We start from the raw sequence: 26,294 nt of genomic DNA, 5'->3' as shown, positions 1-26,294 counted from the left end.
TGTAGTATTTGGTATTTCGGTTGTTAGCTTAAAATTCATATACTGAGTCCTCATGTATTTTCCCACAGTAGATCTTAGGAATTTTACCTGAATTTAGTGATTTATATTGCTTCTTATGTGATTTGCACATAACAAAGATTATCATTCTTTTTGAGGTTCTCTATTTCTTTTTTACTTATTTAGCATTAGGATCACCATTTGGTCTGGGGGTTATATTCTTCTACCTATCAGGGGGTGAGGGTGTATAATTATCACTGTATCCCTCATAATATTTCTCTGTTACCTCTGATATTTATTCCATATAAATGTATTTTATATGTATTTGGAAAAAAATGCTATTATATTTTTTGCTATATGGGTTGTTCTCATAATTTTTTCCATGGTTTATTACTGTCCCTGCCTTCCTGATTGTTCATGTGAATTGCTGGAGGCCAGGAGCTGCATGAGTTATGGGGACTCAGATCGGTGATAGGGGGCTACATCCCTCCTGTAACAGAGGCTAATGTATCAATCCCAGTTATTATGGAAATCATGAAAAAAAAATGGAATGTAAAAATCCCCTCCCCAATGGTCTATTACAGTGGCGTAAGTACCATGGAGGCAGCAGAGGCAGCTTCCACAGGGCCCGAGACATCAGGGGCCCGGTGACAGCTGCTACCGCTGCTATCATTATTCTTGGAGGTCTTTTCGGACCCCCGAGTATAATGATCGGGGCCCCCTGTTGGTGGAATACTTTCCACCAACAGGGGGCCCCGAAGCTTCAGCAATGGCTGACACACAGGAGCTGCAGCTCTGGCTCCTGTCAGCGCTTCAGGACGCTACCCCTCTCTCCCCCCCCCCCCTCCCTTTCTCTGCCTGTCCTCTGCCCACCAATGAGAGGGCTGAGGAGAGCCCAGGAGGCGGGGCTTATCCCTGCCGAGCTCCTGCCGTCCTGCACTGAAGAGGAAGAAAGGAAGAAGGAAAATGAAACTAAAGATACACAGGTACATACTGGGGTTACTATACTTAATGTCAGGCATATGGGGTGATTACTTTTGTTTTAGTAACTCCATGTGCCTCATATTAATAGCAGTTAACCCTATCATGTCCCTCACATTAACCCCTGTGTGCCTCACCATAAGAGTTACTGATATGTGAGACATATGGGGGTAATAATAATGAAGATACTTTATTATTACCTCCATGTCTCTCACATATCAGTAACTCTTATGTGAGGTACACAAGGGTTAATGTGAGGGAGACATGATGGGGTTAACTGATATTAATATGAGGCACATGGAGTTACTAAATTGTAATGCACATGACCAGATTTTTTATCCACAATTGTCCTGGTATAGCGGTCAGCCACTATGGGACATAATACTGTGTGCAGGGGCCACTATTGGGTATAATACGGTGTGCATGGGCCTCTAAGGGACATAATACTGTGTGCAGGGGCCACTATGGGGCATAATACTGTGTGCAGGGGCCACTATGGGGCATAATACTGTGTGCAGGGGCCCCTATGGGACATAATACTGTGTGCAGGGGCCACTATGGGGCATAATTCTGTGCGCAGGGGACACTATGGAGGATAATACTGTGCGCAGGGGCTACTATGGGGCATAATACTGTGTGCAGGGGCCACTATGGGACATAATACTGTGTGCAGGGGCCACTATGGGACATAATACTGTGTGCAGGGACCACTATTGGTCATAATAGAGCGCGCAGGAATGTGTAGGAGGGACTCGATCGAGATCTTCGGTGTCGGGGGGGCCCCATGTCAAAAGTTCGCCACGGGGCCCCGCCATTCCTAGTTACACCACTGGTCTATTATGACCTAATTGGGGGAATAATGTGTAACAAAAAAAAAAGTTTACATTTTCTCAGACACTAACCGCTCCTACCGCAGGCATTTTTCGATTCTTGATTTTCATTTTTGACTTCTTCTTTCCTTTTTTATTTCCATGTACGAGGGAGTCTTTTTTTTTTTTTTTTGCATGGTCAGGAATAAATTTTAGCTGCATGATAAGGAAAAAGGGGAAGGTGGAGGAGTACTCAGCCATTTGTAGTCATGATCGTGACTTCCAATCGCAATATCCACTCTATATCCTTTTCAGACTTGGCCCGGAAAAATAGCTCCCTCGGTTCAAAGCAGAAACGATGAATCCATAAAATAAAAAAATGAATCCAGCCAGGTCATAGTGGAAAAACAGAATCTTCTTTATTGTTTGACAATCTTCAAGATAACAGTAACATACACACGTAACAGGAATATAGCGTCAGACTGACGTGTTTCGGATAACCTCCTTTCTCAAAGTCTGATCAGACATTGAGAAAGGAGGATATCCAAAACGCGTCAGTTTGACGCTATATTCCTGTTCCGTGTGTATGTTACTGTTATCTTGAAGATTGTCAAACAATAAAGAAGAAGATTCTGTTTTTCCACTACGACCTGGCTGGATTCATTTTTTTATTTTATGGATACATCGTAAATTTTAGTTATACTATTCTGGGGAATGTCTATTTCTTCCAACTCTTTTCATTAAAATGTTTGAGAGGTAAAACAGCAAAATAATAAAGATTGAGAATTTTTTTATTGAATTTATTTTATACATTTTTACTTTTTTTAAAACTATTTATTAGACCCTCTAGGGGTCTTGAACTAATGCTAATGCATTCCAAAATGCCAGCAGTTCTATTACAGGCTGCATAGAGAAGCCCGTAATAGAACATAATTACAGTCAACCCTGGTAGCCTTCAATAAACTTCCAGCTATCGTGGCAAATGATTGCCACCCTCCAGATCTTGTTCCATGGACTGGCGATATGCCCCAAAATGGCATCAAAAAATTATTTAAAAAACCTAAGGGAAAAAAAATGGTATCACCCTCATAACTGCATATATGAAAAAATGTATCTGGCTCTGAAACAAGAAAAATGGCCTTATCCTTAACCTCTTCACATAACAGCAGATTTGGGGTACTTGTATATGGCCTGGTGCCTCGGTGAAAGCTGACTGAGACACCTTTTTCCCAGTGGTGCATGGATGTGGCCAATTTGGAAAGACTCACCAATGCTCAGAACAAAATTTAGAGCCCAGGATCCAGTGAAAGTACACCTGGACCCGCAAGAAAGACACCCTATGCATCCTCATACATGGAAATATAAAAAAAGTTACAGGTGTCTCAATATGGCGACTTTAACTAAAAATATTTCTTGCATGTAAAACATTTTAATAAAACTATATAAGTAGATTCCCAAGTTCTCACAAGTGATATGAAGGGTTGGCCCTATCTGTGAGAGAGAAGAGCTGAGCTCTCATGGTCAGGGGTGAACCTAGCTTTTATGCCACCTGAGGCAGACGACAGAAAGCGGCGCCCCCCCCCCCCCGAGGAGGGGGCGGAGCGGAGGGGGCGGGCCGGCGTTAGCAGGCAGGGAGAGGACCTGCTCTTTTGCCTGAGCGTGGGGGAGGCCGGTGGAGCAGCACTGTGTCCACAGGGCCTCCCCAATCCACCGCTCGCTTCCCGTGCCAGGCTGCCGAGACGATGAGGCTAAGCCGGTGAGGCTTAGGTCAGAAAAAATGCCGCCCCTCCCCCCCCCAGGGCCTGGCCTAGCGCCGCCTGAAGCGGTCGCTTCAGGTCGCCTCATGGCAGGTGCGGCGCTGCTCATGGTGGTGGGCAAGCAGCACTGTCACTGTTAGAACCGCTAAATGCCAAAAGAAAATTTGCACTTTGTGAACAAGGCCTATGGCTAGTCAATATTTTTGACATAAAAACAAACCTCAAGCAGTACATAGGCTGTATTTCTTTGTGTGATCAATTTGAAAGACAAGGTATAAAAAAAACCCAAATCACTGTGATCATAACATGAAAGGTCTTATACTCACTTGGTGAGGATGAAGTATTGTCAAAGTTATTGAGTCTTTTGCATTCCTGCAACAAATAATGAAATGATAATAACAGAACGTTTAGTACAATGAACACTATTAATAGATATATTGATATTTTCAAAGGGATTAAAATTCAGGAAAATATTCTAATTGTATTTATAGTGACAGTATAACCACAAATGGGTACCCTCAAAAATAAAATGTAACTTTTAATAGGTTCTACTAAAATAATGACGTCACAGTTCACATATAGTATGTTAAAACATGGTGAAATGTGGTTCCTTTCTCTTCATCATTCTTCACACTAGTAGAGCAGAGCAGTATTTTGTCCTAGGGTGGAGTTCTCTAATTAATTGTCTACCTTAGCAGACACATAATTTCAAAACACCCCTACCAGCATTCGCAATGTTTAGAAATATGAGCCTATTAATTCCATCAGCGGATAACTGGAGGGATCCCTCAATGAACTGATCTCTAAAGCCAAGACGTTTGAGAATGAACCTGAATTCCAAGAGAAAGAAAAAGACCTATAGAGTGACATAGAGAGATTTACACAGTATATTAAACAGTGTAAAAACACCAGCAATTTTTACGTGACCTACAGGAATTCAGAGAAAATAAGGCATACTGGGACACAGATAAGCCCAATGCCACTAGCGATAGTTCATCTTCAGAGTATGAATTATCGTTTTCTGATAGGAGTGTACAACCGAAAGAAATGTATATAGTAGTCATGGCAGGAATAGATCTAAGAACCAAGGGAGAGGGGATGCCCCTAGCCAACCATCAAGTGTTTTTTTTTTTTTTTTTTAGAACACTCACCCCACATAACACAATACCTCCTTCGGGGACGCCCGGATCCGACGCCCATGTACAACAGAATGAAGTATCAGATGCCCCACAGATTATTAATCTCTCTCACCACCATTTTACCGACATTGAGTGCTCTGTCCTAGAAAACGGCTTATCATTTGTGCCCAAGAATAACCACTTTGAGTAGGTTAAGAACATCGCATTGTTTTCACGGAAACTGCGATGGTCTAAATTCATGCAGTCAGAGGAGACCTGTGGAGCGAGAGAGCTGGGGGTGGAAGTTGATGACCTAGAAGGATTAAGAACTTTAGAAAGTCTCTACCTGGAGGGACAGGGAGAAACTGAAATATTACAACTAACCAATTTAAGACCAAGAAATAGAAACAATCCTCCACCATGCGACACTAGGTGTCGATATTTTTGAAAAAATAGGGTGGCCAATTTATCAACAACTATCATGTAATAGCACCCCAAAAAGACACAATCTCAGTGCAGCACAACAAATAGCATTGCGGAACCTAGAAACAGATGAAATTGTGATGATAAAGGCATCCGAAAAGGGTGGGAACGTGGTTGTCCTCGATAGAGAAGATTATATTGAGATGTATGACTATATTTTAGCAGATAGAGAAAACTACAAAATCCTTCCATCCGACCCTACTGTCAGTTATGCCTCAGAACTTGTTGAGATTCTACACCAGGCCAGGAGAGACAGACTGGTGTTTAATAAAGAGTACCAGTTCCTGCATCCCACGCACCCCTGGGTCCCCACTTTCTATAGCCTCCCTTCGTGTTATCATTGCCGTCCTATCTCAGGGACACCATGGATGTCCTCCGCCATTTGGAGGGCATGCAGATGCCATCTGGGACGGCCCTTGCAACCTTGGATGTTGAGGCGCTTTACAGCTCCATACCCCACGATTTGGGGTGTGGGACTGTAGAGCACTTCTTGGGGACCCGGGGGACACAATTTAGCCATCATAATCGGCTCTTACTGATCTCCTACAGTTTATACTCACCCACAATGCCTTTTTGTTCAATGGTAAAGTTGAAAGGTAAAGTTGAATTTGCTATTAAGGTGGGAGAGTCACCACCCCAGAATGTTGAAAAGGGGAATTCCCAAGGGTCAATTCCTCCGGGTTACGAGGAACTGCTCCACCCCAGAGGAATATGACATCCAAATGGACATTTGATGCACCGGTTTATAGAGAGGGGGTATCCATGGGCCTTAATCTCGACAGCCCAAGAACAAGCTAGAAAGACCCAGAGAGAGTCTTTACTTGTCCCTAAGAACAAGATCCAAGGACCTAAGATCATACGCATGATAGGCACTTATGATGAATACTCACAGGAAGTGCTTGACATCTTAAGGACCGTTTGGGACATCTTCAGACAGCATCCAGATATTGGAAAAGTGATAACCCAAAAACCATCCATTACATACCTATCAGGACCTGAGTTGTTTGTAATATTGTTGTGTATTTTCTGGTGGTGTTTGTCTGGGGATTTGAGCAGGTGTCCTCTGGCTCACTGATTGTTCTCTTTGCTACTGAGCTGTGGCATCAGGGGTTTGGTTTCTGCCTCAGTGTATACTTGAGCTGGGTCCCTCAGTAGATGCGAGCTTCAGGTGTTTCACATTGTCATCAACCAATCAAGTAGTTCTGGGGTCTGTAAAAGGCTCACTGCTGGCTTCAATCCTTGCCGTTTTTCACTGTTACCAACCAGGATTCTTGGCTCAATTTAGGAGGAGTGTTTTGTGACAGTTGTACTGTCTCAGGAGCTGATTTGGAAGTGGTGTGAGTTTGTTCTGTATGAGAGTCTGTTTAACCCTCAACTAGAGATGAGCAAACACTGTTCGAATCAGCCGTTCCGAAAATAAACCTGAAGACTTAAACAAAAACTCACTAATACCAAAACCGTGTCAGGCAACCGGAAAATGCAAGTCAGCGGTTGAGAAGAAGCGTTGAGGGTAGAGATGAGCGAACACTGTTCGGATAAGCTGTTCCGAACAGCACGCTCCCATAGAAATGAATGGAAGCAGCTGGCACGGCGACCGGCCCGGCGGCAAAGTGTACGTGCAAAGTGTACGTGCCAGGTGCTTCCATTCATTTCTATGGGAGCGTGCTGTTCGGAACAGCTGATCCGAACAGTGTTCGCTCATCTCTACCCTCAACGCTTCTTCTCAACCGCTGACCTGCATTTTCCGGTTGCCTGACACAGTTTTGGTATTAGTGAGTTTTTGTTTAAGTCTTCAGGTTTATTTTACCCCTGTCCTGTGATATCTTTTCCTCACTACTCCACTATTGCTTTCCTCAAACTCCTGTTAATTATGTGGGCAAGACCAGGAGACAGTTTTGCAGGTGAATCCTGGATCATGTCAACGATGTGAATAGAAGATCGGACACCCAAATAGCTAATCATTAGAGATGAGCGAACACTAAAATGTTCGAGGTTCGAAATTCGATTCGAACAGCCGCTCACTGTTCGAGTGTTCGAATGGGTTTCGAACCCCATTATAGTCTATGGGGAACATAAACTCGTTAAGGGGGAAACCCAAATTCGTGTCTGGAGGGTCACCAAGTCCACTATGACACCCCAGGAAATGATACCAACACCCTGGAATGACACTGGGACAGCAGGGGAAGCATGTCTGGGGGCATAAAAGTCACTTTATTTCATGGAAATCCCTGTCAGTTTGCGATTTTCGCAAGCTAACTTTTCCCCATAGAAATGCATTGGCCAGTGCTGATTGGCCAGAGTACGGAACTCGACCAATCAGCGCTGGCTCTGCTGGAGGAGGCGGAGTCTAAGATAGCTCCACACCAGTCTCCATTCAGGTCCGACCTTAGACTCCGCCTCCTCCGGCAGAGCCAGCGCTGATTGGCCGAAGGCTGGCCAATGCATTCCTATGCGAATGCAGACTTAGCAGTGCTGAGTCAGTTTTGCTCAACTACACATCTGATGCACACTCGGCACTGCTACATCAGATGTAGCAATCTGATGTAGCAGAGCCGAGGGTGCACTAGAACCCCTGTGCAAACTCAGTTCACGCTAATAGAATGCATTGGCCAGCGCTGATTGGCCAATGCATTCTATTAGCCCGATGAAGTAGAGCTGAATGTGTGTGCTAAGCACACACATTCAGCACTGCTTCATCAAGCCAATACAATGCATTAGCCAGTGCTGATTGGCCAGAGTACGGAATTCGGCCAATCAGCGCTGGCCAATGCATTCTATTAGCCCGATGAAGTAGAGCTGAATGTGTGTGCTAAGCACACACATTCAGCACTGCTTCATCAAGCCAATACAATGCATTAGCCAGTGCTGATTGGCCAGAGTACGGAATTCGGCCAATCAGCGCTGGCTCTGCTGGAGGAGGCGGAGTCTAAGGTCGCTCCACACCAGTCTCCATTCAGGTCCGACCTTAGACTCCGCCTCCTCCGGCAGAGCCAGCGCTGATTGGCCGAAGGCTGGCCAATGCATTCCTATGCGAATGCAGACTTAGCAGTGCTGAGTCAGTTTTGCTCAACTACACATCTGATGCACACTCGGCACTGCTACATCAGATGTAGCAATCTGATGTAGCAGAGCCGAGGGTGCACTAGAACCCCTGTGCAAACTCAGTTCACGCTAATAGAATGCATTGGCCAGCGCTGATTGGCCAATGCATTCTATTAGCCCGATGAAGTAGAGCTGAATGTGTGTGCTAAGCACACACATTCAGCACTGCTTCATCAAGCCAATACAATGCATTAGCCAGTGCTGATTGGCCAGAGTACGGAATTCGGCCAATCAGCGCTGGCCAATGCATTCTATTAGCCCGATGAAGTAGAGCTGAATGTGTGTGCTAAGCACACACATTCAGCACTGCTTCATCAAGCCAATACAATGCATTAGCCAGTGCTGATTGGCCAGAGTACGGAATTCGGCCAATCAGCGCTGGCTCTGCTGGAGGAGGCGGAGTCTAAGGTCGCTCCACACCAGTCTCCATTCAGGTCCGACCTTAGACTCCGCCTCCTCCGGCAGAGCCAGCGCTGATTGGCCGAAGGCTGGCCAATGCATTCCTATGCGAATGCAGACTTAGCAGTGCTGAGTCAGTTTTGCTCAACTACACATCTGATGCACACTCGGCACTGCTACATCAGATGTAGCAATCTGATGTAGCAGAGCCGAGGGTGCACTAGAACCCCTGTGCAAACTCAGTTCACGCTAATAGAATGCATTGGCCAGCGCTGATTGGCCAATGCATTCTATTAGCCCGATGAAGTAGAGCTGAATGTGTGTGCTAAGCACACACATTCAGCTCTACTTCATCGGGCTAATAGAATGCATTGGCCAGCGCTGATTGGCCAGAGTACGGAACTCGACCAATCAGCGCTGGCTCTGCTGGAGGAGGCGGAGTCTAAGGTCGGACCTGAATGGAGACTGGTGTGGAGCGATCTTAGACTCCGCCTCCTCCAGCAGAGCCAGCGCTGATTGGCCGAATTCCGTACTCTGGCCAATCAGCACTGGCTAATGCATTGTATTGGCGTGATGAAGCAGTGCTGAATGTGTGTGCTTAGCACACACATTCAGCTCTACTTCATCGGGCTAATAGAATGCATTGGCCAGCGCTGATTGGCCGAATTCCGTACTCTGGCCAATCAGTGCTGGCCAATGCATTCTATTAGCTTGATGAAGCAGAGTGTGCACAAGGGTTCAAGCGCACCCTCGGCTCTGATGTAGGAGAGCCGAGGGTGCACTTGAACCCTTGTGCACCCTCAGCTCTGCTACATCAGAGCCGAGGGTGCGCTTGAACCCTTGTGCACACTCTGCTTCATCAAGCTAATAGAATGCATTGGCCAGCGCTGATTGGCCAATGTATTCTATTAGCCTGATGAAGTAGAGCTGAATGTGTGTGCTAAGCACACACATTCAGCTCTACTTCATCGGGCTAATAGAATGCATTGGCCAGCGCTGATTGGCCAGAGTACGGAACTCGACCAATCAGCGCTGGCTCTGCTGGAGGAGGCGGAGTCTAAGATCGCTCCACACCAGTCTCCATTCAGGTCCGACCTTAGACTCCGCCTCCTCCAGCAGAGCCAGCGCTGATTGGCCGAATTCCGTACTCTGGCCAATCAGCACTGGCTAATGCATTGTATTGGCTTGATGAAGCAGTGCTGAATGTGTGTGCTTAGCACACACATTCAGCTCTACTTCATCGGGCTAATAGAATGCATTGGCCAATCAGCGCTGGCCAATGCATTCTATTAGCGTGAACTGAGTTTGCACAGGGGTTCTAGTGCACCCTCGGCTCTGCTACATCAGATTGCTACATCTGATGTAGCAGTGCCGAGTGTGCATCAGATGTGTAGTTGAGCAAAACTGACTCAGCACTGCTAAGTATGCATTCGCATAGGAATGCATTGGCCAGCCTTCGGCCAATCAGCGCTGGCTCTGCCGGAGGAGGCGGAGTCTAAGGTCGGACCTGAATGGAGACTGGTGTGGAGCGACCTTAGACTCCGCCTCCTCCAGCAGAGCCAGCGCTGATTGGCCGAATTCCGTACTCTGGCCAATCAGCACTGGCTAATGCATTGTATTGGCTTGATGAAGCAGTGCTGAATGTGTGTGCTTAGCACACACATTCAGCTCTACTTCATCGGGCTAATAGAATGCATTGGCCAATCAGCGCTGGCCAATGCATTCTATTAGCGTGAACTGAGTTTGCACAGGGGTTCTAGTGCACCCTCGGCTCTGCTACATCAGATTGCTACATCTGATGTAGCAGTGCCGAGTGTGCATCAGATGTGTAGTTGAGCAAAACTGACTCAGCACTGCTAAGTCTCTGCATTCGCATAGGAATGCATTGGCCAGCCTTCGGCCAATCAGCGCTGGCTCTGCCGGAGGAGGCGGAGTCTAAGGTCGGACCTGAATGGAGACTGGTGTGGAGCGATCTTAGACTCCGCCTCCTCCAGCAGAGCCAGCGCTGATTGGTCGAGTTCCGTACTCTGGCCAAACAGCGCTGGCCAATGCATTCTATTAGCCCGATGAAGTAGAGCTGAATGTGTGTGCTTAGCACACACATTCAGCTCTACTTCATCAGGCTAATAGAATACATTGGCCAATCAGCGCTGGCCAATGCATTCTATTAGCTTGATGAAGCAGAGTGTGCACAAGGGTTCAAGCGCACCCTCGGCTCTGATGTAGCAGAGCTGAGGGTGCACAAGGGTTCAAGTGCACCCTCGGCTCTCCTACATCAGAGCCGAGGGTGCGCTTGAACCCTTGTGCAGCCTCGGCTCTGCTACATCAGAGCCGAGGGTGCGCTTGAACCCTTGTGCACACTCTGCTTCATCAAGCTAATAGAATGCATTGGCCAGCACTGATTGGCCAGAGTACGGAATTCGGCCAATCAGCGCTGGCCAATGCATCCCTATGGGAAAAAGTTTATCTCACAAAAATCACAATTACACACCCGATAGAGCCCCAAAAAGTTATTTTTAATAACATTCCCCCCTAAATAAAGGTTATCCCTAGCTATCCCTGCCTGTACAGCTATCCCTGTCTCATAGTCACAAAGTTCACATTCTCATATGACCCGGATTTGAAATCCACTATTCGTCTAAAATGGAGGTCACCTGATTTCGGCAGCCAATGACTTTTTCCAATTTTTTTCAATGCCCCCAGTGTCGTAGTTCCTGTCCCACCTCCCCTGCGCTGTTATTGGTGCAAAAAAGGCGCCAGGGAAGGTGGGAGGGGAATCGAATTTTGGCGCACTTTACCACGTGGTGTTCGATTCGATTCGAACATGGCGAACACCCTGATATCCGATCGAACATGTGTTCGATAGAACACTGTTCGCTCATCTCTACTAATCATGTTTGGGAGAACTATGGAGATGACGTATTCTCCCTGAAATTTCAGGGGATAGAGCGCATAAATAAATCTGTCAGGAGGGGGGACTGGGACAAAGGGAGGCAAGGTGGATCTTCAGGTTCCAGTCGGTTAGACTGAAGGGCCTGAATGATGCCATATCTTTTGTTCCCTTTATTATCCTGAGGACTGGTCCCATCCACCCTGCAAAGATTAATACCTCAAAATGAACTAATGTACTTAAGAATCTGTCTGGAGATTTGTCCAGATCCATCTGTACTAATAACAAGGGACTGTGGACTGGATGATCCAAATGATGGGTATTGTTTGGTGTGCCCACGGGGCGAGATATGACTGAGCGCAGTTTGTTTAACCGTATACCTTTTAGGTGGTTATGCATGCTAGGTAGACATATTTATTCCTAGGCACATGACTATATTGTGTCTGTCATTGATGGTATTCAACAAGGGATACTGTTTTTTTTCAGACTAAGTAATACCTGAGTTTTCGATTGAGAATAACAATAACAATAAAATAAATCTCTGGAGAGCGAGTCATGGAACTGTCAGCGATTCATGCAGACTGATATAGACTAGTGGCGAAATCTGGGCTTGGTCCGTGTCACACAATGTGATTGTGAACCAGATGTGATTTATCTTCGTGTAACATCAACAATGTGACTGTATGGAGGATATAAGACAGTAATCCACCTCTTGGTTACACAGAATGACTTAGTGGTGAATAAATGATTGAGCAGCGCTCCAGGTCCAGTATGCGTGGAAGAGCATTATCCAGATGAATAAATAAAGGACCACTAGTCCGGTTTCGATCGGTCTGTGAAGGCTTGATCACATTATAATTCACTAGAGGCAGAGAGATACTTACTATAGGTGAGCGAATACCATTCGATCGAGTAGGTATTTGATCGAATATTAAAGTATTCGACATATTCGATTCCAATTGAATACCATGCGGTAAACGCAGTAAAAATTCGTATGCCCTCTCACCTTCCCTGGCGCTTTTTTGCACCAATAACTGCAGGGGAGGTGGACAGGAAGCAGGAAAACATAGATATCAAAAAAAAAAAAAAAAAGGAAAAAGTCATTGGCTGGCAAAATCAGGTGACCACAGATTTATAAGAATAGTGTCAGATAGCCATAGCCATATTTGTGTCAGATGTGTTTTGGTGAGATAGGGTGAGATTGTACTGAGGGTGAGAAAGAGATTGTAGATTCTGCTATGCAGGAAAACAGCTCTTTTCAGAGCTACAAAGCAGGAACAGTGTACACATGCACTGAACCTACCATAGATGCGTCAGTGTAGCATCAAGAGACGGGGGCGGGCACGTGGACGTGGAAATACAGCTGGGGATCCAGTCCACAGTCCAGCTACTGGAGAGGGGCTGCCAGCAGTGCCCCTTGTCAGTAGCACAAGGGGACGAGGACTGGGAAGTGGACGTGGAAATCCAGCTGGGTATCCAGTCCACAGTTAAGCTACTGGAAAGGGGCTGTCAGCAGTGCCCCTCGACTGTAGCACAAGAGGACGAGGACGGGGACGTGGATGAGAATATCCAGCTGGGGATCTAGACCACAGTAGGATCTGCGGATCCAATTATCTACTGGAGAGGGGCAGCCAGCAGTGCCACAACATCAAACAGGGTGCAGGGTACCCCGCTGACGAGGCCCAAGCACCAGGAACCTATGCTAGGGTGGATAGCAGATGTTGTGGACCCACAAGCAGCATGTCCCGTCCACAGCCCTGACGAGACACAGTTCCATGTGTCTGTGCCAGCACACAAGTTCCTTGTCCTCCTCCTCCCCCAACATCACCACCACCTTCACCGTAAATAAATAGTTAAAACCCCCAATAATGTTTTAGGGCTCCCCAAGGACCTGAAAATTTATGTTTTAGGGCTTACCCCAAGGGCCAAAAACTAAAACTCTGCTAGTTAAAGGCTCAACTCACCCCAAGGGCCAAAAACACTGTTGGTGCAAAGCTCTACTCACCCCAATGGTCAAAAAGTAAAACACTGCTGCTGCAAGGCTCATTTCACCCAAAGGGCCAAAAACTAAGCTGGTTAGAGGCTCAACTCACCCAAAGGGCCTAACATTCTGCTGGTGCACTGCTCAACTCTTTTAAAGGTGCAACATTAAGGCTCCGTTCTCACGGACTAACGCGCCACTCATTTAGACACGTATACACGTGTCAGAGGACAGCGCTTAAAAACAGATCCTATTGATTTCAATGGGTGCCGGCATACGCGCGCTACACATTGAAATCAATGGGTTACAAAGCCTCCCATTGATTGCAATGTGTAGCGTGCGTATGCCAGCACTCATTGAAATCAATGGGATCTGTTTTGAAGAGCAACGCTCTGACTCGTGTATACGTGTCTAAATGAGCGGCGCATTACTCCGTGAGAACGGAGCCCTAGATGGCTTCTTTCCAAACCAAGGGTGATTCCTTTCGATAAGATCTGATGGCTGTTTCCAGCCCTGATTATCCTGGTTGATCTTGTTCAGTAAGGAGGCCAGCTCAGCATGAGGATCTTCTACATTAGGTTGTCCATGCCCACTAATGTGCATAATATGTGCACAATATCACCAATCACATGAAAATTTTAGTTTTGAGAGGGAATTTTAGATGAAAGAGAGAACGACGCATTCATGAATGCAAATTCATGGCCCTGCTTCAAACGCTGGAGTGTGGATTGAATGTGTCACAGGGCTTCCTGTCTCTTTACCGAAACGTGTGAACTGATAAGGAACTGGAAGTGTTTACATTGTCTCTACCAATTACTAACAATTCCCCCCCCCCCCCTTCCTCCTGGAATTCTAACACCCTTAGTGCCTTCTCTGTATATATATATGCATCCTTCAGATATGTTTTAAATTTACTTTGATAAAGGACCCTAGAGGTCAGCAATTTGTCATCATTATGAGTTAGCCATTAAAAAGGTATCAACTACTGAAGACTATCAAGTTTTTTTGTTTCACTAATGTGCATGAAGACTCGATCAAAGTAAATGTTCTTATTTTTCTCCAATTCAATCTCTGAATGAACTGCTCTGAAAGATAGCTTAGGCACTGTTGCAATGGCAATCACTGGGTTTTCCTGTTCTGGTTCCAAAGAATCTTGTGCCTTACTTGAAGAAGAGACAGTCTTAGGCTGGTCTTTCATGACCGTAGTTTTGCACTGCAAATGGTCCGCAATTGCGGGTTCAAAATTGCGGACCATTTACGGTCCCATAATTTTCTATGAGGCCTCTTACACGATCGTAGATTTTGTCAGTGGTGTGGCGTGCCGCAACTGTGGTCTGGACAGTATACCGCATGTCCGTAATGGCCGTGCTTTTACGGCACGGCACGGCACGGAAGGTCCAATAGAAGTCTATGGGCGCGTGCATTTTTGCGGATATACACTGAACATACATCAGTGTATATCCGCAATTGCGGATATCAACATGTGTGTTTTGTGGTGTGTTTTGTTTTTTGCGGATCCGCATAATACTGATACACACGGAACGTTGCGGATCCACTTTGCGGATGTCCGCGGAATTAATTTTTAAAGTGAAATTTGTGTTACGGATCCGCAAATTGCGGACCGCAAAAAACCACTACGGTCGTGTAAGACCAGCCTTAGTCTGACTGCTGATTGCTTGTGCTGCAGCATTTGGAGTTGGGTTTTTTCAGCCTTGTGATGAACTCCTCTTTCTGGATCCCATTACTTTCAACAGTCTCTAAAGTTGTTTGACACTTTGAATTTTGTTCAGTTCCAAACGACTCTGTGTTTAGGTTTGGCTCAGTCGCAGCTCCAGAACATGCCTTGGAAGGCAAGGTTTCCTTTAGTGGCTCCATCTCAGCAGGATGGTGATGAACCTTGGTTAAATCTGGTGTCGAAAGGGAAAGTGGTTTCTGATCTACATCTAAAGTACTGGAGCATGTTGTTTGGACTATTAACACCTGATTAGAACCCTGTAGAGGTAATGTAGAGTCCGATATTAGAGGATCATTACCGGTAGTAGTGGTTGCAGCCAATTCTCCAGCTTTGCGGTCCTCTAAATAAAAGTTATCCCCAGGACGTGATGCCAAAATGTTATGAATTTCACAATCAAAATCAAGGTAAATTTTTGGGTCCTCGCTCCAATCTACTACATCAATCCCACACAATGAAATTGATGGTTTTGGAACCACCGTTTTAGGGGCTAACAATTTTAAAGGGGCTAACACTATGCTGCTGAAAGGCTCAACTCACCCAAAGGGCCAACAAATCTCTGCTGGTTAAAGGCTCAACTCACCCAAAGGGCAAAAAACTCTGCTGGTACAAGGCTGAACTAACTTAAAGGGCCTAAGGGTGCCTTCACACGGCGTAGCGCGCCGCTCCTTTAGACACGTATACATGTGTCCGAGCGCGGCGCTTCAAAACAGAGCCCATTGATTTCAATGGGTGCTGATATACACGTGCTACCCATTGAAATCAATAGGTAAAAATGCCTCCGATTGATTTCAATGGGTAGCGCGCGTATATCGGCACCCATTGAAATAAATCGGCTCTGTTTTGAAGCGCCACGCTCGGACATGTGTATATGTGTCTAATGGAGTGGCGCGCTATGCCGTGTGAAGGCACCCTAAAACTAATGCTGATAAAAAGGCTCAAGTCACTTCAAGGGCCTCGATCTCTGCTGGTAGCTCAGCTTAAGGGCCTTTAACTTAATTTGGAAGGGCTCATGTGAAGGGCCAGAAAAGTAATTTTTGGAGGTCTCACCACATCACACACACACACACACACACACACACACACACACACACACACACACACAATGACCGTTAAGGGTGGGGGCTTTTGGATTTCCCATTGCCTATGCCATATGTGGTTTTCATGGGCAATGTGATTTAAAGGGATGCATGCTAATGTTTCTTTAGCTTTAAATTTGTGTTTCTGTCCATATTAATGTAGAGGAAAGAAGGTTTCCAAGTATTTTTACACTTTCCATATTGAGTTTGGAGTGTCTAGTTGATAGGCTGTCATAGTGGGGTAATACTGGGACTTGGATGTGTTAGATGCACACAGGCATGCTTCCCCTGCTGCCCCAATTACATTCCAGAGGTGTTGGCATCATTTCCTGGGTTGTCATTGTGGACTTGGTGACTCTCCTTAGTCTAATTTGAGTTTCCCCTCAAAGGAGCAATTTTTCCCCATAGACTATAATGGGATTTGATATTCGGTCGAATAGATGAATATTGAGGGGCTACTCAAAACGAATATCGAATATTTCAATACTCGCTCATCTCTAATACTTACCATTCCAGAGAGGGTTAACAGAAGCTTGTTGCCGTGAACCAATAATATGAGACTCTGCCTTAGTTGGAACAGTGGAATGCCAGCACCATGGTTGATAGCATTATGGAATAGGGAAGGCAGGGAGTAAGGGCGTGGCCGAGCTGCATTATATTGCCCGGATCCCCAGGCAATGGCATCAATCTTGCTGAGTACTGTGAACCACCACTAGGTTCATGGGAAGTGTGTTTTTTACCGCAATTATCAATGTAGGGTGATCTTGAACTGTCTCCTGCTGAACTTAACCATAGAATGAGGATCGGGGGCCTTTTAGGTCCCTGTGCTTACTTTTTTTTGCAACTATCTGTAAAATTATTTTACTTGAGTATGTTGTTCATATAATTTTTTTGATATGCATTTTGGTGTAACAATGCTTTCTTGGGGAAAACCACACCTGTATGGAATGGGGGCCTCTTAGGCCCCTGCTATTTTTATCATATTGTGTCTCAAGTTACTTTATTTGTACTCAGGGTTGCTGATGGAAGGGCCAGCGGGTGAGTCATGTCATGTGAGGATGTCATGAACCCTTCAGAGGACGTTGCAAGTTCACACAATACATGCCCAGTAAACCAGCGAAATATGGAATAAAAATCTTCTGGATGTGTGATTCTGCAAATTATTATGGCATAAATTGACTTATCTACTGTGGCAAAGAAGTTGATGCACCAGTACAGAAAGATCTAGGGTCTGAGGTTGTGAAAACACTTGCTGTACTAACATACAATTCAGATAGAAACATTACCATGGGCAATTTTTTTTTTTTACCAATGTTCCACTGGGCAATTTTCTGCTTGAAAAAGTTTTTATACTTTCAATCGGAACCTCCTACGATCCGACTCTGGTTAGATAAAGTTCTTCAGATTGCTAGATATGAAGAATTAATGCATTGGTCATCCCGCACCCGAGCTACTTACCTAAAAATTTGGACCCCTTGGTGGGATATGTATGAGGACCTGGCTTCTCCCTCGTAGACATCTACATAAAGTATGTTCTTACCGACTAGACAACACTGCCCAATATACCACTACCTCACTGAACCCTTTCCTCTCTCATTTTAGTTTAATTCCCCCCACCTCCATATGTTCTATACTGACACCTACACTACTCCCCATCCCCAATCACACTTCCATTACTGTTAAATACACCCATTCTTTCTATCTTCATTCAGATAGCTGTTTTTCAATACGCGGAATGTTTTAGATCTCATCATTTGCAAATGTATTTTCTAATCCGTGTTTGTTCTCAGTTACTGCTCTGTACCATTCACTGGAATATTTAATCAGTATCTGTACTTGACTATTTCAACGAACTTTGTATTATTGTAAAATGTTTAATAAAATCAGAATTTAAAAAAAAAAAGAAAAAAAAAAAAAAAAAGAAAAAGTTTTTATACTTGTTGGTACTATGAAGCCAAACCAACAAGAAATTCCTCAAGTAATGAAACACAATCCACAGCGAGCACTTTATGAGAGTGTCTTTGGTTTCAACAACAAAGCGACACTGGTATCTTACAAATCGAAGAAGGAGAAATCCGTTATATATTACTCAGTACCATGATATAATGATTGCAGAAGCAAACTAAAGAAGCAATGAAACGGTGTGGCGTACAGTTTCAGGATATTCCAGGGCCAGGAGAAGGACAAATGAAACAACACTTTCGTTTTATAAGAAACTCAGAGAGGAAAACTGAGCGATATTGTACCACTTGTGGGGAAAATGTCTGTAAAGAACATTCTTCAGAAAAGATAATCTGTCAAAATTGTTTGGAAGACCAATAAAATTGAAAAGAAAAAGAAAATAAATGTAACCGCAGCTAGTTTATTCTAGATTTATACACCTTTGTATGTTTTTCATATATTTGTTTGAAATTTGGAAAATAAAAAATTTGGGGGGTGTTTTCTACAAAAAATTCTAATTAATATGTTGTGCATTATTCATATCTTATTTTGCTATATTGAAATAAACTTGTAAAAGTTATGCATGTGAGTTTCTCCATATGATTTGCACCGGGGCCTAAAAGGCCCCCAATATGTAAAAGTGTAGATTTCTGACATCACGCATTCTAGGGTTAAAAAGGAAATCGCCGTGTTGAGATGATACACATAGATTGGGGAAGTCATGTTGATCTTACCTTCCAGTAGCTTGAGCCATTATTTCCCAGCAATTGATATTTCCCTGTCCCAATACTGCAACAGTGAATGTAGCACACAAGGACTGTCAGCTCATAGGGCTTACTGAATGTATCAGAACTGAAGAGTGGGGTGTAATCAGTCCTATTTAAACTTTCTCTATGTGCTATTTAGAGACAGTGTGGCTGCAATGTTCCTTTAACTTAGGGTAGGTAGCGTAGGTCAGACTTCAGAAGTGAGATTGTGTTTTGTAACAACTAGGGTTGAGAGATCGGAAAAATCCGATCGGCGAACGAGTAAATTTCACGATCAGGATCTGAATTCCGATCCCAATCTCCCAGGTTAGTGTTACAGACCTAGGAAGGTCAGAGGTTATTTCCAATGTTAGCTAGTCTAGAGATGAGCAAGTACTATTCGAAACTGCCGTTTCGAATAGCACGCTCCCATAGGAATGAATGGATGCAGCCGGCACACAGCCTGTGCCAGCGTCTGGCCACTTAACCTCCTGTGCGCCGGCTGCGTCCATTCATTCCTATGAGAGCATGCTATTCGAAACGGCAGTTTCGAATGGTACTCTCTCATCTCAAAGCAGTGCAGCACAGAGTGATTTACCGCAGCCTGCTACTGTTCTGCTTCGTCCCTGTTTTACCGTATACTCAGCTCTGCTACATCTGAGATGTAGCAGAACAGAGTATACGGCACAGCAGGGAGGAAACTGAATAGTATAGTCCACTAGAAACAGAATAGTCCACTTACCTGCACAGATCCGCTGCTGCTGTCGCTCCCCGTTCCTCTCGGTCCGGTTCTCTCTCATTTACAGGCCTTCAGAGCACCGTGCGTGCCCCTAGCTCCCAGGTTAGTGTTACAGACCTAGGAAGAAGGTGGGGCTTGTGGCTTAGGAGAGTGTGGGCGTGAGAACTCACGTCTCCCCGCCCTGTACCCGCCCACACTCTTCTAAGCCACAACAAGCCCCGCCTACTCTCAGCATCTCTAACACTAGCCTAGGAAGGCGGGTAGAGATGAGCGAACAGTAAAATATTCGATATTCGTTTCGAATAGCCCCTCAATATTCGACTGTTCGAACGAATATCGAACCCCTTTAACCTTTTCGCTGCAAAGGGTCTCTGGAAATTTAGCACCTCCAGTAGCCAGAGCAATTTTCACAGTTTTGAGATGGACAAATCAAACCTAAATTGCAACATTAAAAAAGCATCCAACCCCCCCCATACCTATATATTTTCTTAAAGTAGACACCTGCAGCATTGTCAGAATGCCACTTGGTACTGTATACGAACAGGCACCTTCATTCAATTTTGATTTAAAGTGAATGTTTTATGAAAAAATGCAAATAAATGTATATTAGTTGTTAAAAGCGAAAAACCAAACAAAAAATGAAATGCATCAAACCTCCTAAAAATAAGAGTTCAACATGTGCAGAGTTCATACATATCACTATGGCCTGAACCCGCATGCACGTGTCTTCAGAAAATCGCTAGAACTGGAAGGAACAAAATTCTGCTTTGAAGCTGGAAATGTTAAAAAAGTATCATCCTATAAAATGTAGGGATTACACACCATGAAAAGTAAGTGAACCCCTAAACCCTATATATTTTTTGAAAGTAGACAACCTGAAGATTACAAATGTCTTAATGGGTCATCGATAGCCACATCCACCTTCATGTAACTTTGCGACCAACACAAATAATTTTTTGAAAAAATACGCTAAAACACATATTTGCACCTAAAACTCATGTTCAATCTCACATTCATATACAAAATACTTTTAAAATAATAGCTTATGGTGTATACAATGTGTATATATACTATATGTACCGCAAACATCAACTACAACAAGAGCTCGGACTCCCAAAAACAAGACTACAGAAGACAAGCAGGATTTTGCTGTTGTTCACTAATATGTTAAAAAGCTATACTGCACCTACCAAACTGTGACTGTGATACCAAAATCTAACTTTTTTCAGAGTACACAGCATACCGTATATAAAAACACAATTTAATAGTTTATATATACAACCACCTTCATTCAACTTTGCCGCAAACAGAGATTGCTAGCAAAAATTGCGCAAAAATTCAAATTTGCCACTAAAGTGCGGCTCAAGAAATCCCTTTCTGCAAACATAATGTACTGTCCATAAAACTGCAATATGTGAGGAGTTCATACATACCACACATGTATATATTTACAGGGGCGGGTGTTAAAGAATCGCCAAAATCGCAGAAATGCGCCATCCCATTTTGTGCATGCAAATTAAATAGGACTTTACATAAAAATGTTATTTTCCATCCCCCTATAATAATTTTAGCAATCTATACGTTCATCTCTAATGATAATCGTTATTACTATTATTTTAGTGTGTAACGGGTATCACTAGAGATGTATTTTACTGTAGAAAGCTCAGGTATAGACAGGACAGGGATTGGGTGAAATGTAAACTTTATTTGCAACTTTATGTATATGTTGTGTAAGTGTTTGGTGCAACTTTTTTTTTTGGCTCTGCGACCTGGACAATGGTAAACGTCTGGGTCACAGTGCCAACAAACTTCCTGGTTATGTTCAGGAGGTATAACATAAGTATACCCCACTAGTAAAGCTCAGGGGGGAATTACATTATAACTGTATGTGACAATCAGAGACAAATGTATAGTATACGCTCTGAATGGCAGGAGAAGGGTTAATAGGGACAATAGAGTCCCTGCCACCCCCCTCCTGCTGTCACATACAAGTTATGCAGAGAGTCAGATCATTTCTCTCTCTCTCTCTGCTGCACTGCTCCGTGTCCCTCTTCCTTTCTTGTTAGATCGCAAATTGCTTGCTTAGACAGGAGGGGGGTGGACACTTTGGAGCTCTATATCTTTGGACTGCATCAACATATCTTGATGCTTTCAATTGCATTTTAAAGAGAATAATCTCATCTTTAAAATGATATCAAGAACTCGATGATTGGATGTACAGTTTTGGAGCAATTCACTGTTGAAACGCTGTCGGGAATTGAGATCTGCAGTTGGATCTCAATGCCAAATAGTGTTTTCAACAGTGAATTGCTCCGAGACTGTAAGTAAAATCATCAAGTATCATTTTAAAGATGAGAGTCTTTTCTTTAAAATGCATTTTAAAGCATCAAGATATGTTGATGCAGTCCAGAGATATCAGCATTAGTAGGGAGGACGTAGTAACTACGTCCTCCGCTACTGAAGTGCCACCTTGGTAGCACGTACAGTGTACGTGCCTGGCAGCGAAAGTGTTAAATCACGTTGCCCATGACAACCACAGATGGAATAGGCAATGGGAAATCCAACAGTACCCACCCTGAACTGTCATTGTGTGTGATGTGGTAAGACCTTCAAAAATTCATTTTTCTGGCCCTTAACGTGAGCCCTTCCAAATTAAGTTAGAGTGCCTTAAGCTGAGCTACCAGCGGAGATTGAGGCCCTTGAGGTGACATCAGCCTTTTACCAGCAGAGTTTTAGGTCCTTTAACTTGGTTCAGCCTTGCACCAGCAGAGTTTTTTGCCCTTTGGGTGAGTTGAGCCTTGCACCAGCAGAGTGTTAGCCCCTATAAAATTGTTAGCTCCTAAAACGGTGGTTCCAAAACCATCACTCTCATTGTTTGGGATTGATGCAGTGGATTGGAGTGAGGACCCAGACATTGACCTTGAAGTCCTTAACTTTTATTTAGAGGACCGCAAAGGTGGAGAATTGGCTGCAACCACTACTACTGGTAATGGTCCTCTAATATCGGACTCTACAGGGTTCTAATCAGGTGTTAATAGTACAAACAACATGTTCCAGTACTTTAGATGTAGATCAGAAACCACTTTCCCTTCGGATACCAGATGTAACCAAGGTTCATCATCATCCTGCTGAGATGGAGCCACTAAAGGAAACCTTGCCTTCCAAGGCAATCTCTGGAGCTGCGACTGAGCCAAATCTAAACACAGAGTCCTTTGGAACTGAGAAAAATTCAAAGTGTCAAAAGACTTTAGAGACTGTTGAAAGTAATGGGATCCAGAATGAAGAGTTCTTCACAAGGCTGACAGACCCAACTCCAAATACTGCAGCACAAGCAACCAGCAGACAGATTGTCTGTTCTTCAAGTAAGACACAAGATTCTTTGGAACAGAACAGGAAAACCCATTGCAGCAGTACCTAGGCCATCTTTCAGAGCAGTTCATTCAGAGATTGAATTAAAGAAAAATAAGAACATTTACTGTGATCGATTCTTCATGCACATTAGTGGGCATGGACAACCTAACGTAGAAGATCCTCATGCTGAGCTGGCCTCATTACTGAACACGATCAACCAGGATAATCAGGGCTGGAAGATCTTACCGAAAGGAATCACCCTCAGTTTGGAAAGAAGCCATCTAAACGTTGCACCTTTAATTGAGTTGAGCATTGCACCAGTAAAATGTTAAGCCCTTTGGGTGAGTAGAGCCTTGCACTAGCAGTGTTTTTGGCCCTTGGAGTGAGTACAGCCTTGCAGCAGAACTGTTTTTGGTCCTTGGAGTGAGTAGAGCCTTGCTCCAGCAGTGTTTTGGGCCCTTGGAGTGAGTACAGCCTTGCAGCAGAACTGTTTTTGGCCCTTGGAGTGAGTACAGCCTTGTACCAGCAGTGTTTTTGGCCCTTGAGGTGAGTAGAGCCTTGCACCAGCAGTGTTTTATTTTTTTTCCCTTGAGGTGAGTTGAGCCTCTTACCAGCAGAGTTTGGGGGAATCAGGGTGGATTGAGCCTCTAACCAGCAGAGTTTGGGGAAATCAGGGTGGATTGAGCCTCTAACTAGCAGAGTTTGGGGGAATCAGGGTGGATTGAGCCTCTAACCAGCAGAGTTTGGGGAAATCCGGGTGGATTGAGCCTCTAATCAGCAGAGTTTGGGGGAATCAAGGTGGATTGAGCCTCTAACGATCAGTGTTTGGGGGAATCAGGGTGGATTGAGCCTCTAACCAGCGGAGTTTGGGGAAATCAGGGTTGATTGAGCCTCTAACCAGCAGAGTTTGGGGGAATCAGGGTGGATTGAGCCTACTAGGAGCAGAATTGTGCAACGCTGATGGTGGAGGAGTATGAGGAGCAGGAATTGTAGAGGTTGAACACACAAATGAAACTTCATGTCGGGGTGCTTGACACTGGTGGACATGAAAATGATGGGTCTAACCAGTGGCTGTTCATTTTGATGAAAGTCAGCCGGTCAGCACTGTCAGCTGACAGCCAGCTGTGCTTATCTGTGATTATGCCACCGGCTGCGCTGAAGACCCTTTCCGATAGCATGCTGGCGGCAGGGCAGGAAAATACCTCCAATGCGTACAGCGCAAGTTCCAGGCACAAATCCAACTTGGAGACCCAATAAGTGTAGGGCGCAGAGGGATCGGAGAGGACAGGGCTGGAGTCGGCCAGGTACTCCCGTAAATGCACCTATATTTGACCCTCCTGGTGACACTAGGCCTCTCAGTGGCAGTAGTTTGGCGAGGGGGTGCCATTAACGTGTCCCAGACCTTGGAGAGTGTGCCTCTGGTGGGTGTGGAAAGGAAGGCAGTTGTTAGCCTCTTGGAGGAACTCTCCTCTCTGCCGCCAACGAGAGTTGATTGAAACATCTCCATCATATTCTGCACCAGTTGCTTGTGGCAATCATTAATGCGACTGACCCTCCCCTCTACCGGAATAAAAGTAGAGATATTATTTTTATACCGGGGGTCAAGGATTGCAAAAATCCAGTAGTGGTTGCTCTCCAGGATTTTGACAATGCGTTTGTCACTTATAAAGCACCCCCACATGAATTCAGCCACGTGTGCCAGAGTGTTACTTGGCATGACTTCGCTGCCCCCACTGGAATGGTCACTCTCCATTTCCTCTTCTTCCGCCTCCTCCATTTCGCCCCATCCGCGCTGCAGCAATGGGACGCACTGAACTTCTCCGCTAGCCTCCTGTGTGACAATGAGATCATCTGCCATTTCGTCATCCTCCTCCTCCTCTTCCTCCGTCAGTATACACTGTGAAGCGGTCAGGAGTGTGCACTGACTATCCTGCTGGGATGGTTCTGCTCTTATGCCCGAAGCCTGAGCAGAGCCAACTGTGCATGAGAGGGCATGCCCGCTCATGCGCAGTCGGCTCTGCCTAGGCTGGATGCCTAGGCAGAGTGAATTCCAGCTGGAAGACGCCGCGGGGACGCTGCACGGAGAAGACTTCTAAAGGTAAGAGAAGAACCAGCGTTGATTGGCAGAATGTATAGCATTCTGCCAATCAACACTGGTTCTGCATCGAATCTTAAACTTCGAACAGCTAGTAGTTTTCGATCAAGTACGAGTATTTCGAATACCGTAGTATTCGATCGAACACCTACTCGATCGAACACTACTCACTCATCTCTAATATTCATTACTATTTTTGCAATATATTGTGTTCAAAGTCTTTCATTTATTAATCTTTGTGTCATGCCTCACTTGTAATGTCTTTTCAGCCTTGCAGTCACTTCATTATTTAGCTACCATGCTTCCACTTGTGTATATTGCTACATGTGTGTATTACTTTATGCACCTACACTGAGTTCTATCTCTATTTAGGGCTATTGCTACTATATTTATTTTTGCGCATATACTTTTCAGCTAGCTGACACATTATAATAATATTACTGTTTTATATACTTTGTTACACTTTTGCATGTTTATATTTTACTGTCTATTGTTGTCTGCCACTCACCGGATTTTTGTGGTGTGTTTAGCCAGTATTTTTGATATTTATATGAACTACAATTTTGGTGTTTTTTTTAAATATTTGATTATTAATAAATACAATATTTTTATGGTGACCCTGTCTTTTGACAATTTTTCTTTATCAGCAATTGGGTTTTCACCTTTATCTAAGCCTTTGTTTGCTTTTGTTGTTGTTCCCCCAAGCTGATGAGCTTCAGCGCGGCCTGCTGACATCTCCTCACGCCAGTGCTGCAGCATTTCCAGCAGGTAGCTGGGATCGATGTGACGGTGGAGGAGGAGGTGGGTGGTGGGTCAGAACCCCTGCCAGGAATGTTGGGCGGGGAGATGAGGTAGACCACCCCAGTTTGTGACCCGGACCCAGCCTCAACTACATTCACCCAGTGTGCGTCAGTGAAATGTAGCGTCCCTGTCCGTATACACTTGTCCATGCGTCGGTGGTCAAGTGGATCATTGTGCAAAGCGCGGAACTTAGGGCCCGCCTGATGTTGCGTGACACGTGCTGGTGCAAGGCGGGGACGGCACAATGGGAGTAGTGACAGCTAGGGACGGCATAGCGAGGTGCCGCACTTGCC

The 26,294-nt window shown here is 44.8% G+C and overlaps 1 protein-coding gene across 1 annotated transcript in view; it reads right to left on the bottom strand.

The window, feature by feature from the left end:
- Positions 1–26,294, bottom strand: part of FRMPD3 (FERM and PDZ domain containing 3) — a 304,332-nt gene that overhangs the window by 126,919 nt on the left and 151,119 nt on the right. Inside the window, exon 6 of the mRNA XM_075259354.1 lies at positions 3,871–3,916. Within this exon, the coding sequence (XP_075115455.1) occupies positions 3,871–3,916 (46 nt within the window). The remainder of the gene's footprint in view (positions 1–3,870; positions 3,917–26,294) is intronic.

This window comes from Leptodactylus fuscus, chromosome 11 (genome assembly GCF_031893055.1).
Source record: "Leptodactylus fuscus isolate aLepFus1 chromosome 11, aLepFus1.hap2, whole genome shotgun sequence".
Lineage (NCBI taxonomy): Eukaryota > Metazoa > Chordata > Amphibia > Anura > Leptodactylidae > Leptodactylus > Leptodactylus fuscus.
This window is presented reverse-complemented; position numbering and strand designations above follow the sequence as displayed.